The sequence below is a fragment of the Cupressus sempervirens genome, chromosome 1 (genome assembly GCF_028749045.1).
Source record: "Cupressus sempervirens isolate cs-2001-9-10 chromosome 1, ASM2874904v1, whole genome shotgun sequence".
In the NCBI taxonomy this organism is placed as follows: domain Eukaryota; kingdom Viridiplantae; phylum Streptophyta; class Pinopsida; order Cupressales; family Cupressaceae; genus Cupressus; species Cupressus sempervirens.
Genome location: NC_143118.1, coordinates 889,058,487 through 889,079,232, shown reverse-complemented (window position 1 = coordinate 889,079,232; position 20,746 = coordinate 889,058,487). Strand labels below are relative to the sequence as shown.

The 20,746-nt window shown below is 37.4% G+C and overlaps 1 protein-coding gene across 5 annotated transcripts in view; it reads left to right on the top strand.

Moving 5' to 3' along the window:
* The window catches only part of LOC149580705 (putative inactive purple acid phosphatase 27), a 184,824-nt gene that overhangs the window by 12,871 nt on the left and 151,207 nt on the right, over positions 1–20,746 (top strand). For all 5 annotated transcript variants that reach the window (XM_089792954.1, XM_089792974.1, XM_089792983.1 and 2 more), the window contains exons 4-6: positions 3,819–3,927; positions 4,140–4,251; positions 4,428–4,560. In XM_089792954.1, the coding sequence (XP_089649080.1) occupies positions 3,819–3,927; positions 4,140–4,251; positions 4,428–4,560 (354 nt within the window). The remainder of the gene's footprint in view (positions 1–3,818; positions 3,928–4,139; positions 4,252–4,427; positions 4,561–20,746) is intronic.

The following is a 20,746-nucleotide window of genomic DNA, read 5'->3' as shown; positions in this document are numbered from 1 at the left end:
ACGAACTTGTATGGTGTCTACAGTATTAGCACAAGATTCAAGCAAGCGGCTAAGCACGCTAGGGTTGAAGAAGGTAGCAAGAAAGCAAGCGGAGGAGTTGTTCTTGGCAACAATCATTGGGGGTTGGGATGAAGGTGACTCTTCGGATCCAATTGATCCCAACATTGTTAAGGATGTCATCTCCAAGTTTGCTGATGTGATGCCGGATAGCCTTCCAGTTGGTCTTCCACGAAGAAGGCATGTCAACCATGTAATAGAACTCGTGGCAGGAGCAAGGCCACCAACTCGGGCTCCTTACCATCTCTTCGGGCGAGAGATGGCTGAATTAAAGGGACAGTTAAGTGAACTCGTGAAAGTTGGGTACTTGCGACCTTCATGGTCTCCATATGCGTTGCCGATGCTCTTTCAAAGGGAGGAGGGAACACTACGACTATGTGTTGATTACCGAGTTCTTAACAAGTTTACTGTAAAGAATAAGTATCCATTGTTGCTGATCGCAAATAGCTTCAACTGTTTGGTTGAGGTGAGGTATTTTACAAAGCTTGATCTTTACCAAGGCTACTATCAAATTTGCATTGCTCCTGGTGATGAGAAGACGACGATTACCACCAAGTATGGAAGCTTTGAGTTTTTGGTCATGCCGTTTGGGCTGACCAACACCCCTACTACCTTTAGTACTCTCATGAACGATATCTTTAGGCTCCTTTTAGATCGTGGCGTAGTGGTATACTTAGACGATATCTTGGTGTATAGTAGATCGTTGCAGGAGCATCATGAGCACCTCGCTGAGGTGTTTACAACTTTAAGAGACAACTAGTTGTATGCTAAGAAGGAGAAGTGTTGCTTTGCGCAACAAGAGGTCAACTTCTTGGGTCATGTTGTTGGATATGGCATGATTTGACCTGAACTAGAGAAATCACAAGCCATACTAGATTGGGAACTACTAAGGAGTGTGCATGAGGTGCGCCAGTTCTTGGGGTTAGCTAATTATTATCGACGATTTGTTTATCGGTATTCTCAGCTTGCTACTCCAATTATTGATCTGCTAAAAAAGGATAGAGAATGACATTGTTGCCATAAGTAGCAAGAGTCATTTGAGATGCTCAAGGAGAGGTTAACTCAAGAGCTCGTACTATCATTGTTGAGATATGGTGAACGAAGACTAATGCGTCGAATTTTTCTATTGGAGGTGTCCTAATGCAGAACGACCACCCAGTGGCATATGAATCAAGGAAGCTAAATGACTAGGAAAGGAATTACCCTGCACACGAGAAGAAAATGACCGCCATTGTTCATTGTCTCAGAACTTAGTGTCACTACTTGCTCGATGTGCCTTTCATTCTTAGAACCGACAACGTGAGCTCTACTTCAAAACTCAGGCGAAGCTAACACCAAGTAGGCCTTTTTGGCAAGAGTTCATGGTCGAGTTTGATTTTGAGCTCGTTTATAACCTTGATCGACATAACGTAGTTGTGGATGCACTAAGTCGAAAGGCTCAGTTGGGTGTTGTAGGCGAGGTGGAAGAGGAGCATCGTGGAAGCCGAGTTGAGTTGAACGAAGACATGGTAGGAAGGATCAAGGAAGGCCTTGATTTAGACACCCAGGCTCATCAGATCGTACTCCAAGTTCAAGCTAGGCGGACTAGGAGGCTTATTCTAGTGGGTGAAATGTTTATATTTTGTGGGAAACAAAGTATACATTCCTAAGTGGAAGGAGTTAAGAAGAGAATTGATGCATGAGTGTCATGATTCTGCTTGGGTTGGGTGCGCAGGGCATGGATTGAAATTTGAGGGTGCGAGTTGGCTTGGAGGAAACACAACTAGTTAACTTGAGATGTGCAACGCGATTGACGACCAAGCAGAGTGATCATTGGTGAAGACATGTAACTACGGATTGCCAAGCCTAGTCGCCAGTTGTCTTTGGGCAGATTGGATCTTTGGGAAGATCTTCCATGGCAGCTCGATTCACCTACTAAGTCTCAGGTGTTTGGTGATTTAGACAGAGAGTCGAAGGGATGAAGATAGATCTTGTTGCTAGGATAACTTGTCTTGTAAAGTGTCTATTTTGCATTGATGTAATTTGGGATTATGCTTAAGGCAAATCAGGTAGGTGACTTGTAGAGTTCACTTGTGGATCTTGGCATGGTGTCTAGTTTGGGCTAAATGTAATCATGGGGATCACAAGCATTATTGGCATAGCCGACTTGTGAGATTGGTAGCATATGGTAACGATTGAGATCTTTATGAATATTGAATCCGAGTTTGCCCTATTTGTTTGTTTCTTATCTTGAATGTTTGTTGTCACTAAGTTTTAATGGCGATTGTTTATGAATTGTTAAATCTGGGTTAAATAGTTCCGCATATCTTTTGGATAGGTGTAGTCTGTATTGGGGCTAAGGGTGATTTTGAACGTCTGGGACAGTCACAAAGGCAGTACCGCACAGGGGCACACTCTGACCCCGTGACAGTCATTACCAACATAGTCCTACAATAACTTTTTGGTTTCCAGTTTTCCGAGCAGAAGGTATAGGTGGTTATGATATACTTTTATAACTTAGCTTCAATTTTGACGATAAGAATATCAATAAACACAGTGAAGACTGTATGACAAGCACAATTGTTACTGCATATTTTAATTTGTTTTTTCGTTTAGATTGATGGAAATATTATCTAATGTTTTCACTTCAGGGTCTTTTTGGGAATTTTTTCGTTTCCTTTGTTTCATAAAGTCTTCCTTTTCACGGTGTAGTAGGTGTGGAGCCTTAAGCTTAGTTCCCACAAGCAAAGGACATCTCTTTTATCAAATTTATCCAGCACTTGCCCCCAGCCTTGCCAGTTGTGGTACACACCACCCAGAAAGTTGGACACAGTATATTCCAGTACGAGTGTGCATTACCCAGTAGATTACACATCACCATATTCAATCGGATATGAACCTGGAGCTTCTTTACAAAAACATGGATGCTTTTACTGCTTGAGCTTGTCCCATACAGAATTTTGAAAATTGAATGTTATATCTATTGCCTTATTCTTGAATCAGGCTAATAAATTCTGTGGGTGATCCAATAAATATGTGTTTTTCCTTCTATTATTTAATTATTTTAAATTTACCCGAATAATAAAGGTTTCTGTTGTCAATTGTTGCCAACATGTGATTGCTCATTGTGGCTATAAATCAGGTAAAGCCCCCCACAAGATGAATACTGAATGTTTATTCACCAGGGAAAGGTATTCGCTTAGAGTAGCTCGTAACAGTACCTGGGTAAATTGAAGAATTTTTTCTGATTATTCAGCCGTTGATCAGACTTGCTCCTAGCAATTCCTTGTCCTCAATGATTTATGCAATCAGTTTTGATCCAGTTAATCATTTATAGTTTATTATTATTATTTTTAGACTGCAGGAATTGGGCCCTTAAAAACTGCAGTAAACTGAAGGGCGCCAGGTAAACTTTTTAATGTGATCGGCGATGTTGGTGCTGGGCATCCTCCATTACCATATGGGCTGGGGGGAGACTGGACTTCACGACCTCGTGCCTACCACAGGAAGCTTTTGCCAGTTGACCCAGACCTTCAGCTGAATGATTATTGTTTATTGTAGGCATTCATAATATTTCATCTTATTTTGTACCAAATTATTATCTTATTTTCTATTTTTGACATGTATTCTGTTAAGAGGAAACCAAGTGAAGAGTAATCTGCTGTCCATTATCATAGCATTATTTTCCAAACATCAGATACCATAATTGTAGTTGCATGTTTTATTTCCTCAAGAATTTTTTTATTTGAATTTGAAGTTTCGACTGGTCCTTTCTCTTGCAGATGAGACTGACTTGGATCAGTGGAGACAGAAAGCCACAGACTGTACGCTATGCACAAGGGAAGTTAGCATTATCAACTGTAGCAACATTCACTCCAAAAGATTTGTGTGGTAGGTGATTAGCTTTTGAGATTTGATTTGACATTTAATTTACAGAGGGAATTCTGCATTCTGTATTACTTAATTCATGCCTATTAGGAATATTCAAGTTGTGGGTTGAACATCAAACTACAACCTTTTAAGCTTTAAGCAATAAAATCTTGTTTTTGTCAAAAAAATATTCTGCATCATTTTTCCAACATTGTAGTGTTTTCTCCTTTCAGACTCATTTATCAATCCAGCTCTCAATTTTGGATGGCATAATCCAGGATTCATCCACATGGCATTGCTCAATGGACTTGCCCCTGCAAAAACATATTCATATGAATATGGAAGGTAAATGAATTTTGTCAAGTGTTTACGGTAGTGGGGTTATTGTTATTTTCTTCGTTTTTTCGCTTTCTCAATTGTACAAGTTCAAATGACTGTTTGAGTAATGATAGATATCAGTTATTCGATAATTCAAGAGGCAAATTAGCAATTGGTACATTTTTAATTTGTGCATTTGACAGTGATGAAGTGGGATGGAGTACTGTAAACAAGTTCTCTATGCCTCCAGCAGCAGGTTCAAATGAGTTAACTTTTATCACATATGGAGACATGGGCAAAGCAGAACGTGATGGTTTTGGTGAGCATTATATTCAGGTAGTAAACATTGTTCCATTATGTCACTCATGTTTAGCCTTCTTATAGGTGTACACCAAGTATAATCAAACAGTCTGAATGTGAAACATCATTTATAAGGCACGAAAATCTAACAAATTTCATCAAATTGATAGATTTATTAGAACATATAACTGAAGGCAGAAACTGTAACAACCAAGGCACATGTCCTCCAAGATCCAATGACGGCAACTCTAGTTTATAATCTGTATAGAGTGGATATAGGGGTTTTAAAATTTAAAATTGATTCAGTTGCATAAAGGAACATGGTACACCAATATAAAGTTCAATTATGTTCTTTTTTGTACCAATTCTGGATCAGGTAGTTGGCTGTTGTAGTTTCCTTTGAGTTTTGATGAAGAGAAATTTGTTCTATTCTAAAACTGAGAATGGTATGATACATCAAACTTTGCAGTTTATATATCCCTCGATATTAACAGAAATATGTAGTAGAACTTGGCTTTTAGATTCAGTCAACTGCAAAATCATCAAACGTTGAGATTTTTTGAGGGTGTAAAGCTTTGATTTCCCTATCTCAACCTCTTTTTATCCCCATCTCTCCCTGTCTCCCTCTTGCAACCTTCAATACATCAACTTTAATGACATAATATAAACTTATTAATTAGAAGTTACTTTGATCACATACACAAGTATGCATTGACTAAATGAGTACACAAATGGCTTCTGTTGAAAGAAACATCATTTTAAACATATGAACATGGAATGTGATATTCATGACAAAAAAAAAAAATCACAATATGGAGCATTGACCTATTGTAGAGAGGAGTGGAATGATAATCAATTGATGTATGATAATTACAAAGGAGATGAAAGCTCCTTAAAGAGAGATTACAAGTGGAGTTTCTAAACCAGAAACAGAAGACCAAAAACAAACATTCAAAATAAGAACTAACTATGAAAAGGAAAGATACTGTCTGAATGACCATTACAGAAACATTATGTAATTACTTTAACACCCTCCCTTAATGGTCATTCTACTAACTACCCTACAGATGACTGAGTCAGATATTAAATACAAGGATTAAATCCATAGTTACTGCAAACTTAAAACAAGATAGTATTAAAGAAAGATAAACAAACACCATCTAGATGCAAATAATGTTAATTTAACCTCAACAATTTGTAAAATTGATTGAACGGAGTCATGCATGACAAATTATAAACCTGATTAAGAACAACAGCTGTCTGTTAGGAGTCTTTTTCCTTAGAAGGTAGTTATGTCTGTTAAGTCAGTTAACGTGGCAGTTTCTTGATAGTGGATCGTCATTCCTTGAAGGTTAGTAAGACTGTTGATGTCAACAGACATTGGTAGATAAGCTATTGTTGGTTGTTAAGATCAAGACTGTTGAACTTAGTTATGTACAAGTTGAGTAAGTGTGGTGAAATCCGATAGCATAAGATAGTGCTAGCATATTGATAAACCTTGGCCATGGTGGTGCAGTGCAGATGCATGTGATTTTCAGTCCACATGAATTAGGAATACACGTATAGTCAGAAGGGTCATGCTAGATAAGGAGGGACCTAGATTGTGCATGAATTAGGAATACACGTCTAGTCAGAAGGGTCATGCTAGATAAGGAGGGACCTAGATTGTGTGACTGACTCTGAATGATGTAGGTTCTAGACACTAGGCTCATATGGCAATCAGACCTACCCTTGTGTTTGCACCTTTTGTGTAGGGTACAGCTCACTTATATTAGAAAGTTGATCGGAGGACCGCTGGTCAACGGTTGGTAGGTAAAGCTCCTGTTGCTGCTCTCTTTCTCTCTCTCTCTCTCTCACACACACACACACACACAGAGTTATGCCAAGAGTTGTCTAAGATTTCCAGAATGAAATAAAGAAAAGTAATCTCCTCTCTCCTGTTTATGTATTTCCTTCAAAAGAAAAAGTAGGTAAATCTGTTATTTGGTTATTTTTCATGTGAAAGTAGTTAAATCTGTTATTGGGTAGTAATCATGTTCAGGTGGAAACTGATTCAATTCTATCTCAGTTAAATGAAATGAAAAGCAATCTCTAGTTTTATCAGTTTTTATGATGTAATTGTTATTGTTATTTTTTTGACATAGTTGAGCTTGTTACACTATATATTGCAAGTTTAAACAACCTGCAGGCTGTAATTTTTCATGGTTTATGTAATGCCCTGCTAGGGAACCCAAGAGAAAGTAACATGTTTTAGGTTAATTTCTCTTGGGTTCCCTGGTGGGGCGTTACAATTTAATATACTTCGATTCCTTTCTAGGTGAAAGCTTGAAAGAGTTGAACACTGAAAAGTGTTGAATTTTTGCAGCTATAATTTAAGGTTGCAAGTTGTTTAGACTTACAATATTAACACATTTTCAACTAAATGACCCACAAGCTTGAATTTTCACAATTATAACTGTGTAAATCAACCTTGCAGGCTGTTTAAATTTGCAATATGAACAAAATTAAAAAAGTTCATATAATCTCCATACTGTACAATGCACATTATATTAATCTCCAAATCATCACTTTCAGTAAAGAAACGATTTATCCATTATGATCCTTTGGCTCCCTCAATTTACATTTATTTCTTAGTTCAAAATGGAGCATATTATTGACATTAATTCATAGAAGGAACAGAGAAGATGACATAAATTTTTTGAAAAGATTAGCAATCTTGTAACACAGTACTTGTAATTTCTAAATAAACGGAAATCTTTTGTGGCAATATTTATTGTTTTTTAGGTTTAAGGTGGCTGCTAGGGAATTATTGAATTTTTCCTATTTCACTTTCATTAATTTTCATTTTTATTTATTTTTATAAGAGGAATATGGTTCCCATAAACTGAATAATTGGTGGCAAGCCTAAAGGTTCTTGTTGGAAACATGGGACACTAGGTCCAACATGAGGAGAGTTATCTGTGTTTACTGCACTAGGAGTATGATTAGATAAATATCATCTTGCATGGATCCCTTTTTGAGATGTTACACTATGTACAGTAGCTACTCTAAAGGTTGAGAAGAGGGTGAAACACTAAAAGCACTCCTTACAACATGATCAATGGAGAGAAAAGAAAAAGCGAAAAGGAATGACAACCCCAAATCTAGTTTTTTAGTTTTGTAGGGTTGAAGGGATATATGGGGGTGTCTTCTTCTATTTGGCCATGGCTATGAGGATTAGGCAATGTGGGCAGCCAATGTGGGCAGCTATAATTCTAGTTTTCTTTGTTCCTTGTAGCACCCTTGATGTGCAACCTTTAGTGGAGAGTATTGCATGGAATAAAGAATTGCAACATGAGGTGAAGTTGGCATGTGCAAGATTTTGGTACTAGAACAATATTTTGTTTATTGGAGTAGTTAGTCAATGCATTGACAATGGCAGGTAAGGGGTTCAAGGTCCCAAGTCATCACAGTTGACTGGGTCATTATTCTAGGAGGAGGTCCAAAAAACACATGCCAATCAGTTGAAAAGCCAAAAGAAAATTGGAAAAATAAAAGCAGCACCATTTTATTTGCTAGGTGGATGGATGGTAAGCATAGGATACTCATTAACTATTTAGTGGCTTCAAGGGATAGATAGTCTTTTTAAAATAAGTTGATGCCTCCAATAAAATAAAGAATGCAAAGGTGCAACATGGTGGATGATGTATTGATGGTGGTGGGAGAAGAAAGTATTGTTCATTTAATTTCAAATAGTGAATGACAGTGCAGTTGCATAGGTGCCCTTGTGCTCATCATCTTGACCTACTCCTTGAGAACATAGGGAAACTAAGTTGGCTGAAGAATGCGGTTGAATATGAGAGGAATATCACAAGGTATGTCCACAACCACACATGGCTTCCAGATCTTATGAGAGAACAGACTAATCAGAAGTCACATACATTGCTACTAATTTTTTCACCTTGTAAAGTATATTGGATTTTAGCTTCATTGGCCAACCTTATGTACATATTTGTGAGTGAAAGGTAGTTAGAAAGTCCATATTGTAGGAATGCTAAAGTAGGGAGGGTCTTGAAGAGTGTCTTCAATGATAAATTTGCCGGAGTCAAAGAGGAGACCACATTGTAAATTTTCTCTCCAATTTCTATCTACATTTAATATTCTAATGTCAGCATCATATTCATTGATATTTAGTTGCCAAAATTGTTGATTAGGGTTTTACAATTGGTGTGTGGAAATGAAATAGGAGGCCATGGATAAGGCCGAAGAGGCAATGTGACATTTGTCTGGCTTTGAATAAGACCAAAAATGAGCCCATATTGTGCATTATTGACAACTATTACCAACATATATATGTTGCTGCCTATAATTTGAACTCCATGTTTGTTTTGTCCCATTCTTTTGAAGTAGATGTAGAGGTTATGCTTGGCCTTAACAATTGTATATAGATGGTTATTCAAGAGAATCTTCGAGACCTCATACTCAGTGAGGTAGATAATTAGAAGAAGGCAAAGTAGGCATTATTTTCTTAACTTTTTGCATTCATGGAAGATCCACTCTACAATGATGTAATATAAACATCTATGTGCAATGTAATTTGCTATTTGTTTTAAGTTTATGATTTTTTTTTTTACAAAGCTATAAATGTTATCTTTGTTCAATTGTGGTAGTGCAACAATGCCTTATCTTGAAAAGTTTTCCATTCACATTTTATCTCAGTAGTGCTTTTGGTTGTGAGTGCAACTAGAATGTTTTTGAGGTCATTCACGCAAAGAAGTGCAATAGGTTGATTCAGAAGCACTTGAATGACTCTGTTCATGTGTTACATGTGAAGGGTAGAATGAAACTTAAGGGTACAAAGGAGCCATGACTCAAACCAAATCAATATGTTGGGATTGAGTCCCAACACATAATAAACATATCAAACACAGATATATGGGTCTGGTTCTTGTTTTATATTTTTCTGTTGAAATCCAGAGCCCCAAATGTGCATGCCATTTGCCAAAATTTAGTCACAGTATTCATACATACATACATACTTATATGTAACATGGGACCAGAACAAATAGCAGTTTTTACTTGCAATGATTTACATGTATAGCCCCTAGCAGGTTTGAGGGACAGTGCCTAACATAGAAGTAAATGGTGCATACCATATTTCTTTATCAATTTGTTTTCCCTGACGTCAAGCCCTATTATTTCTGACCAAATCTTCATTTTCCAAGGAACTAATGGTGAAGCTGTGGAACATGACACGTCTAAATGACAACTGCATATTAAAGACAGGAATATCATCATTTTTATTTATTTTCTTCTCTTTTAGAAATTCCTTACAACATTCAGCAGAAACATCAAACATTTTTTAGAACATGATAATAACTTGCACCTTACTGTGTCCTCAACTCTCTACTAAGCCTTATGTGTTGGCGATATATGAAATAAGGAAATTTAATCAGCAGTGTAATGTCCCTTATTTAAGAATAGGAACTAATATAAATAATAAAAATAAATTGATATAAAACAATAATAAAAAATTCTGATATAATTTATTATTAAAATAACTATAATATCAATAAAATAATGGAAGAATGCAAATATTAAAATATGATATAATGTGATTTAAATATTAAAGTACAAATTGCTGCTGGTTGTTCACGGGCATCCTCCGGTTTTACTGTGAATCTACTGCTACATCTTCATCTGACACGTTTGGTAGTTGTGTACAGATCTGTTGGTGATTTTTCAGGGCTTTTTCATGGGTTGGTTGGTGTATATACTGTTATTCAGGGTTCCGCAATGTCTGACATTGGGGATTCAGGTTTTGGACAACAAACTTTAACCTACCAAAGGCTTTGTGACAGGATTACTAAGCTGGAGGTGGATAACCTGTATCTCAAAGAGCAGATTATCTCTTTGAATGGCACTATATCAAAGCTTAGAACAACCACAACCTCAAATTCGTCTCTGATCCAGCGATTTTCTGATATGTTCACCTCAGAGATTGCAAGTTTACAAGCCAATATCCATTCCATCATTGTGCAACTTGAGGGAATAGACACCATCAAAGAGCAGCAATCTGTTATAGCAGCTAAGCATTCTTCTCTTATCTTGGAAACCAAATAGAAGGTTAAATTGTGGGCTTCCCTTTGCAATAACACAGCTACTACTCCTCTAGCTAGTATCGACAAGATGGTTCAAGGAAAATCGATGATGAGAGGGTAAGGCGGGTTCGTGAGCTCAATTTATGGGTTCGTGGACTCCCTTCTGTATCTGATCCTCTTGTAGCTGGATGTCCTTTTCTTTGTAATCAGCTTGGTATCTCTGATATTACTTTAGATAGATGTTGGGTTGGACATGGAGACGTTCTGTTTATCCGATTTCTCACACTTGCAGGCTTCGTGCTTTCAGAGCTAAGAAGTTGTTTTCTCTCCCTTCTAAGATTTTCCTTGATGAAGATCTCATGAAGGCTTAGGTTGTAGAGCTGAAACACGTTCAAAGTATTGTGGCAGAGGCTAGAAAGGTGGGTAAATGGGCTGTTATTAGAAATCTCAAAGCTCTTATTTGAGATTCCCCCCTAGTGGATGGGACACCAGACTGGGCCCCAAGGCCAAATGACAGTCTCGCCAGCAGTCGGACAAGAGGGAGACTCCTTGCTTCCTTCTTGTTAACTGTTGGAATGGTAATGGATCTTTATGGTCATTACTGGTCTCTTACATGATGCTGTGGGGTCCGCTAATATTCTTGTCGTTACCGAGACTCACGAGATTCTTGTCAAGGCTCTTCCGAGATTCCCAGGTTATTAGTGGTTATCTTTTTGTATAGAGGAGGTTCGTGCTTCTGGTGGGGTTCATGGTTTTGGGGGTGTGGCCTGCTTGATTAGTGATGTTATATTCAGCTGTACTTCTATTGTTCATTTCGATCCGTTTGCTAGATTTTTATGGGTCCACATTGATCATAAGAGTCACCGTCAAAGAGATTTTTGTATTGCTGCTTGTTATTTTCCACTAGTTTCCTCCCATTATGCTATCCATGGTTTCGAGGACAGAAACCCTTATGTTGACCTTAGCAAGAGTATTTCTCAGTTTGCTGCTTTGGGAGACATTATGCTTCTTGGTGATTTCAATGTGAGGACCAGAGAACTCCAGACTTAGTTTTTTGATCGTACCTCTGATTCCATGTGCTATACTAATGTTGATCTAGCTACTTTAGGGCTTCAACGTTCTTTTGATGATGTACTTGGTCCGATTTCTAGTTATGGTTGCCATCTTCTGCAGCTTTGTGAGTCTTCTAGACTTTTGATCTTGAACGGTCTTCCCTGTTTCCTTGGTTCGGAGGTTTTCACTTGCTGGCCTTATTGTGGTGGTGCTAGCACTGTCGATTATGCCCTCACCTCTTCCTCCTTCATTCCTTTCATCCATAGCTTCACCATCTTACACCTCCCTCTTGCAGATCATGCTCTCCTTAGTATTCGTACTCGCGTTTCTCCTCTCCTTTTGCCTCTGTCTCCTCACCTTAATCTTTCTGTTGCTCGTTCCCCCATCCGCTTTTGCTTCCTCGATGGTGACAGTGATCTCTTCTCTATCCATCTCTCGAGACTCCTCAGTCCGAAATGTTTTACGGATTACTATGATACCTCTTCCATGTTTAACTTACTTGTGACGACTATTCGGAAATTTGCCATCCTTTCCATTCCCCACCGCCCTTCTCGTCCTATTGGTAACAAATGCCGTAATACTTGTCCTATGAACCAATGGTTCGATTTTGACTGCAAAGCTTTTCATCGCTTAGTTCGTTCTGCTTTTGAGTCCCACTCCCCCGACTTTGCTTGCCTCTGTGTGTCTTACCTTCGTTTTTTTCGTTGTAAGAAGCAATCTTTTACCGCTTCCCAGTGCAAATCCCTTTGTTCCACGTTGATCCGCAACCCCCAACTTTTTTGGCACACCCTTTTTCCCCATTGTCCCCCTGTGTCTACTATTCTTGATATTGGCTCCGTTATTGCTCATACTACGACTCTTTATGACATTCTTGGTTAGCTTCCCATTCTCCCTACCCCGCCTCCTTCCTACCATTTGTTCACCTCCTCTTTCATCTTTGAGGCCATTAGATCCATGAGATGTAGCAGAGCAGCGGATGAAGAGGGATTCCAGGCCGAACTCTTTAAGTTTGGTGCCTTGGTTTTGGGCCCCTATATTTCTACTCTTTTCAACAGAGTAGTTTACATTGGTTTCCTAACTTCTTGGTCTAGACATCTGATTTACCTTATTCACAAGTCCAGACCTATCTTGGATCCTGGGAATTACATAACCATTATGATTGGACACACGTTTGCCAAACTTTATGCCACAACTCTCAATGCTATGTTATCTAGTGAGCTTGACAAGATAGGTTGTAGAGCTAGAGGTCAAGTTGGTTTTTGAGCTGATTATCAGACCATGGATCACATTTTTACTCTTTGGGTTATTATTGAGGAGGCTAGACACAGATCGGCGAAAGTTTATTGTTGCTTTGTTGACTTTCGCAAGGCTTTTGATTTTGTTCCTCGGGTGGCTCTTTTCGAGAGGCTTTAGGCGATTGTGATTTCTGAGCTGTTACTTACTACTATTATGAGATTATATGAGATTGTTGTGGGTCGATTCAGGATTCTGGAGGGATTTTCCGTTCCAATCCATAGCACCATTGGGGTCAAACAGGGTTGTCCTCTCTCCCCTACTTTGTTTGGCTTGTATATTGATGAGCTTGAGGACTTCCTTTTGAAGTCATCACTCCTAGATGATGGTTGTTTTCTCCACCGGGTTTTGATCTCCATTTTTCTTTTTGTTGATGATGTGGTTCTTCTTGCCTCTTCTCCAGAGAGTTTACAGAGGCTTCTCGATGGTTTGGCTTCCTTTTGTGATCAGCGACAGCTTGCGGTTAACCTGGGTAAGATGGGCTATGATCTTTAATTGCCTAAAAACTTATTACCTACACTTCTTTTTTCAGGGTCAGAAGATTGAGATCACTCCTTCATATATGTATCTAGTGGTGAATTTTTTTGGTCCTTGCTTCAGTTTGAGACCGGCGATTCAGTCAATAGTCAGCAACAGTTTGGGTTCTCTTGCTATGCTTGAGAAATAGTGTTTCAGACACCACTTTCAGGATACCTTGTCCAAGCTATCCCTTTTGGACTCTCTTGTTCGGCCGACTGTTCTTTATGGCTTTGTGGTTTGGGGTCCGTCTCTTCTTAGCTTAGATTGGGCTTCGATTGAGCGGGTTCAGACTCTTCTTTTGTGGCACATCATTAGATGCCAGAGATTCACTCCTTATAGTATCATTCTTGTTGAGTTTGGAGCTCATCCTTTCAGCCTTGCTGCCATTTTTGATTTGATTTGGTTCCTTCATCACTTACGTTGTTTTGCGGATTCAATTACTGATTGTGATAGATACTCCTACTTGGCTTATTGTTCTTCTGTCGATATTGCGGGTTTTGATACACGTTCTCGTGCTCATTGCTGATATGCATAGGCATCCTCCTTGCTAAGTTCGATTGGGATAGACATTGATCGTCTCCCTCCCTATCAGTTCTTGCTGAATGCCCTTGCTTATATTCTACCATCCCGACAGGAGTTAAATGAGCAGGTCAAACTTGATATTTACAGATAGTACATTATCACTACTTGGACTAATCCACCGGGCGGATTGCGACCAAGGATGTCCTATGCGGAGCACTTTTTGTGGATCAGTGATAGGATTATTGTCCGTCCTAGTTACCTATCTCGTCTGTGGTCTCATGCTCTGCATTTTTCCCTGGGGGCCTTCAGAGTGGGTTCTCATTGTCTTCATGCTCAAACAGACCATCATATTGATAGTGGTGAGTGGATTTGTAAGCTATGTACTTTAGCTGAGGTTGAGACAGAGACTCACTTTTTATTTCGTTGCCCTATCTACTACGAGGTCAGAGGGAGATTTAACTGCCTGTTTCGTGATTGCTTTTCTCTTTCTGACTTCTTTCGTTATTGTGACCAGCGATGTCTAGCTCTCTATCTTTAGGAGGCCACTCTGCTCTGTGATAGCACTCTATAGGCACTTCTTCCTCACCGACATTCTTCGACTCAGCTCATTATTGCTTTTTTCACACCCTTATCTCCTTTGCATGGTGCGAAAAGGAAGTCTAGTTCTTCCAGTTCTTTTGGTCATTTCAGGTCTGTTAGACCCCGTACTGGTTTCTTACATCAGCGGCACTCCTCTACGAGCTTATAGAGACCTACCAGAGCTTCTTTGCACTCACGGTCATATCCTTTTGCGACTGATTTCTTCTCACCAAGAAAGGACTCCTAGTCTTTGTCTTTGTCTTGGCATCTCTCTCTCTGTGTCTCATTCTGTCTCTCTTCTTCTTCTGTTCTTTTGTTGTTTGCTTTTTACGGACACTGTTTGGTGTTCTTGCTGTTGTTCTGCTTCCTGATTGTAACCTTCCAGTCCCATAGACCTTTGATGGTCTTTTGTTGGACATTAATACTATTATCTTATCTTATTATGGTAATAATTATAATATAATATAATATACTCATATAATCATATAATATAATGTCAGAACATATTTATAATAATAAATAAATGATTATAGTTATAGTATAATTACAAGGATAAAATAACAATACTATATAGATAAATTATAGTTATATGATTGCACATGAGCACAAAACTATTGGTAATACATACGACAAAGACATTTATGGGAGTTGACAAACTTGTAGGTCTAGAGAAGGAACAAATAAAATAGTCGACATGTCGATATATTATGCAACAGGAAGAATATACGTGAAAGGCAAAAGTAGCATCAATTGATGTAAGCCTAGACATAGGCTAAACAATCTAATTGAAGGACATCATTTTCGTAATCTTCACTCCAAAATCCACATACTCCAAGTCATATTACAAAGAGACTAAACTTGCATAGAAGATAATTAATAGACACTGATATATGAAGATAAATAATGCGATTAGTCAGTCTATGAGCTTAACCCAATTCAGTGATAGTAATAATCTATGACCTTGGCCAACAATGCATGGTGAGATAAATATTTGAGATTCATCATCACATCCATTGGATTGATCCAACATGTATCAAACCAATGATTATATGATCCAGTGATATCAATTAATCAAGCAATTACTCATCTCGGTGTTTATCATTTTCAATTTAAGAGAATCACTATACTGGTATTGTTTTACATCTCCGACAATCATATGATAGATCTAACAACTTTTGATGAGAGAACATGGGTTACATGCCTTAATCAACATCAAGTAATTACATATAATGACTTATGTCTTCTCAATAGGAAAGAGATACTTGGGACTTAGACAACTCCTCAACAAATTTAATGCAGATCCATCAATTCAATCAGCTGAAATCTCACAAATATCACCAAATCAACTATTAAGAATTGATCAAGTTGTATCTCTTTGAAGAGATTGATGAAGGCTTAATGAAGACTATTAATTAAAGAGGTACAATAAGACATAAACACTGCTATTAAGACTGATGCTTATATTAAGAATGATGAGGATCAATTAAGAAAGTCATTATGAATGGACATAAGTCATGCCTTATTCATTGCAACTTCTCATGAAGAACAATAATATAAAAAGACATTAGAAACCTTTATCTTGGTGGAGATATATGAAAAGATCGTATGCAAGTGATAACGGAGATCGTGATGTTAAATAATGAAGGATCTCTGCAAATGTCGTGGATGTTTGCATCTTATAATCAATATAGCATGAATACGAATTAATTCAATACTGAAAACTGTTTGCCAGGTCTAAATATATAATTCGATTACTGATTAGAAGTCCCAATCTGAAGAGATAGAATCATTTATGAATTTCGATGATCTATCTTTTGTGATTGATCATCTTATATATTGCAATCAAGAGGCATATAAGGGGTGGTTGTGACTGTTCAACTACATGTCTCTTTGAAAAGACATGAAGGCATAAACTTAATTAGCGAACAAACCCAAAGGTTATCGGGTATGATTAGTCACCAAACAAATTGTCAAGAGACCCTATGGTTATCGGGCATGATTATTTGCTTGAGCCAATTTTAATGTAGTTACTGGTTCGAGTTCAATTTGAAATACGGGTTCGAAGAACTGGTTCTCTGGTACGGCAAAATTTTGGAAAGGGTTTTGGGTTCGTTCGTACAAAAAATGTAATTAAAAAAAAAAAACATATATATATATATATATATATATATGAAGCCTAGAAGCATAGTGTATCATAAAATCATATGATTTAATCATTTAAACAACAAAAACACCATAGGCTTAAACTTTAAACATATAAGTTGTAATCATAGCATCATGAATCAAGATCATACCATCATATATTTCAATTTTCAAGTTCAACATTAAAGATTCAAAACATTACAATTAAATCATGATCCATGAAGCATAACGGCAAGTTCAAGTATCATTGTTCACTCAATCACTTATTTGCACACCACAAATGATGTTAGAAGCCAAAATAACCTATTTGCATTCACTTTTTAGGGCTGCGGAACTCAAAACAATATCAAATAAGTTATAAAAAATGATTTAAAAGTCGTTTGTTGCCTGGGCTTGAATTTACAACCTGCCAGACCACCCCTTTTGAAATGGAACCTTGCTTGAATTTGGGTCGAACCAAACCAGTATTTCAAATGGTTTGAACCCAGGCATGGTTTTGAGGGCAAACCAGAAAACCTGGGTAATTAAGAATTTCAACATTAAAGCCTCTGATCTGAATATAGAGGATCATAACTCGATCCCATATGATCGTCATTTAATCGATCTCCTGATTCAAGAGATAGTCTGATTGCTTAGATTTTCATACTTAGTTTGATAATGATAATATCAGTTCAATACAAGGATGATCTTGGCAAGATAATTTTGATGTCTATGCATGTATATTAGTTCACATGTATACATACATGCACACATGCATACAGTTTCCATGCTGGTATATCCTTGAATTCTGACCGAGGCTTTCTCTTAACAGGTGACAAGTGGATTTTTTACTTTCACATATACAAGGGATAGATGACAAAGCTTTGAATAGGTGAAACATTTATTTGTATCTATCACATCCAGATCAGTATGAAACTTCAATATCTAGGCTGATATAGTCCATAATTGGTTTAATAGCAGGTCATTATTCACATCCAACATAGAAATATAATTTTAAGGAGCAACTTTAAGAGAAGATTGTCTTGTATATTAAATTGCCATATACAATATATGAGAGATCATAGTGGTCGTTAAGTATAAATTTATTCTACAAGAACGAATCATGAAAGCTATATACAATTGTCTAACTCAGAGATACTAAATGGCATTGATATTAGTAATTTGATATATCATTGACCTCGTTAGTGATTCACAAGATTATACTAGAATCAAGAACATAGTTCATAAAAAGAATAAAGAGTTCAAGTTAGTTGTCTCTAAATTCCAAGATATCCTAAGAGGGGACATTACAACCAGCTTCTAAGGTTAAGATAAGAGAGTTTACATCATATTTTTAATAGAGTTTATATTTCCTCTAATACATTGTAAATATACCCTTCTTTCATAATTCACTATTTCTACATGGCATAGTTTGCAGACTTAGACTTGATGAGTACTTGGCAAGCCCAAAATGTAGCTTCTGTCGGATAAAATCTTATTGAAGATATATATATATATATGCCTCTTAAATGTCATATACATATGCATTGAGAATGTAATTTGGAAAACACAAAAATTAAAAACAATGTTAGTACATTGACAATGATCTTCTAAAACCGAGATGGTATTAGAGTAGGCCGATTATTGCCTGTTTGAAAAGAAAATATGAATCTATACAGACCACAACACTACCGATACAGGCTGGACATTTGATGAAATTTCCAGACTTTTGTCATAAGTGATGGTAGAATTTTTATTGCTGGGATGCCATTATCAGTAGATATTTTTTTTCAGCATTAAAGACAGTGACTTTAATATTTGCATACATTGTTTGTGTTCTGGTCCCTAGGCATTCATTGTGCAAGGCGATAATCTTCATTAAAGAGCTATTTGGAGAAATACATTCCACAACATGATCTGAGCATGCTCCCACTTCTTCGAATATGGAGTTTCTATATTATTAATTTCTTGGTTGTTGTGATGAGAACCCACGGCAAGGAAATGAGACTTAGCAATACCAAAGGGAAGCATAGTTGGATGCATAGTCATGACAATAAAGAATATACATGGTATTTGAACATACACTAGCAATACCGTTTTTGAGTGATATGATGCAAATTTCTTTAATGGTCTAAGTGGTGATAATCAATTATATATTGCTTTGCAGATGCGACTGGAGAATCAGCACGATCATTCTCATATATGGGAAGAAAAGATGTTGAAAGAATAGTTTTAAAGTCAAGCAAATGAATTGGAAGAGGCAGTAACAGACATTGCATGTACAATGGCACATATGAAAAGAGCAAATACCTACAATGGGAATTTACCTGGACACAAGAAAATCAGATATGAAAAGCTATACAAAAAGGAGAACTAGTGTTGAGGTGCTTCAAACATAAATTATTTGCCACATGGAGAAATAAGATATTGGGAGTAGAGAAGTTGATATCGTGGTAGAGTATGGGGACATGAGAGTCTATGTATCATCTAAGTTTGACCAGGATTAACTTTGCACATTAAGTATCAAATGGCTATCTACTTGAGTCATTTAGTGAACATCTGCCCAAATGCTTGAAAACCTATGAAGACTGTATAGAATTGAGAAGTGGGTAAATTAATAAGTGAGATAAAAGAATATATTTGAATTGAGAAGTGGGTAACTAATAAGTGAGATAAAAGAATATATATTCAGAATTATTAAATTTGATATACAAAGAGAAAGTATTTGTGTGGTGTGTTAAAAGACTAAAGATATATGCACTAAGGGTCATTGATGAGAAGAAAGATCGTTAAAATATAAGAAAAGTGATGTGGATGTGGAAGTGAGTTGAAAGTGATTAAGGAGTTTTGGGCTGAAACCAATAAGGAGACAAAAGACTTTGGAGAAGAAAATTAATAAAGTGAATAGATAAAGTCATGAGATGAACACATGTCAGCTATTGGAGAATAGAAATGATTAAATGAGTATTTATTATCCTTGAGTATTTTATTTATCTAATTGTAATGTCCCCATCATAAAATAAATGTATTTAATTAAACTTTTGTAACAGGCCGATTGATTTAATGTATCTTGGACCCATTTTTATTTTTGTTTCCGTAGTTTGTGTCGCCGTTGGCTATCTTTGTACACCCTTGGAAAGTTTTTCGACGGATATTTAAGCACGGCTTGTAGGTAGTTTGTAGGTATGCTTTGGATTATTTTTCTCTGTACTATGAATTCTTGTTGGAGTTCTGGATTGTTTGCCATTTCGAAAGTGAAAGATCTTCCCTATTTGGCTAGTGCGGTTTTGGTGGGATTCAACCCTCACCCTATTCTGTTGTCGCATGTATTACTTCGCTCGGATTTGGCAAGTTGGAGCACCATCATTTTGCTAATAGCTATTGGTTCGATTTATTCTTTGTTGTGTGCACTTCCATTTTGGTGTCTCTATTATTTTGTCGATTCCATCAACATTCTGTGTTGTGTATGAGCAACATTGTGTTTCCGTTGCCAACTATGTGATTCTGCATTGCTCATTCCTCACCCATCCATCCTTTTGTGTCGTCCTTCACCTCCCTGTACAGTTTGGGCCCTCGAGTTATCCATTTGAGCCATCGTACGACCTATTATTCTCACTGTACGGCCTGCTACAAACACCGTACAACTAACTATCCTCCACCATACGGCTTCCCAACCTCCCTCCATACGGATTGCCTCTCCATACCATACGGCCACTGGGGTCACCATACGGACTGGCAACCACCACGTGCGGCCAAACAACCTCCACCGTACGGATTGACAAACTCCTGCGTACGACTAGCAATCTCCACACCATACGGCTCTGCATTTTGCCCTCCAAATTTGGCCCGTACAACCTCTCAGCTTGCGCATTCATATTTTTGTATGACTTCTGGTTTTAGAGTTAGTCGGAACATTATAGTGGTATCAGAGCTTTTGATCTTGCCTGCCTGTGGAAGTGAATGCAAGTTTATACTCGGAGGAGAAGACGAAATAACCCTATTGATAGAATGGCAGATTATTAGGATCCTACGACGAAACTCATGAATCTTTTAAG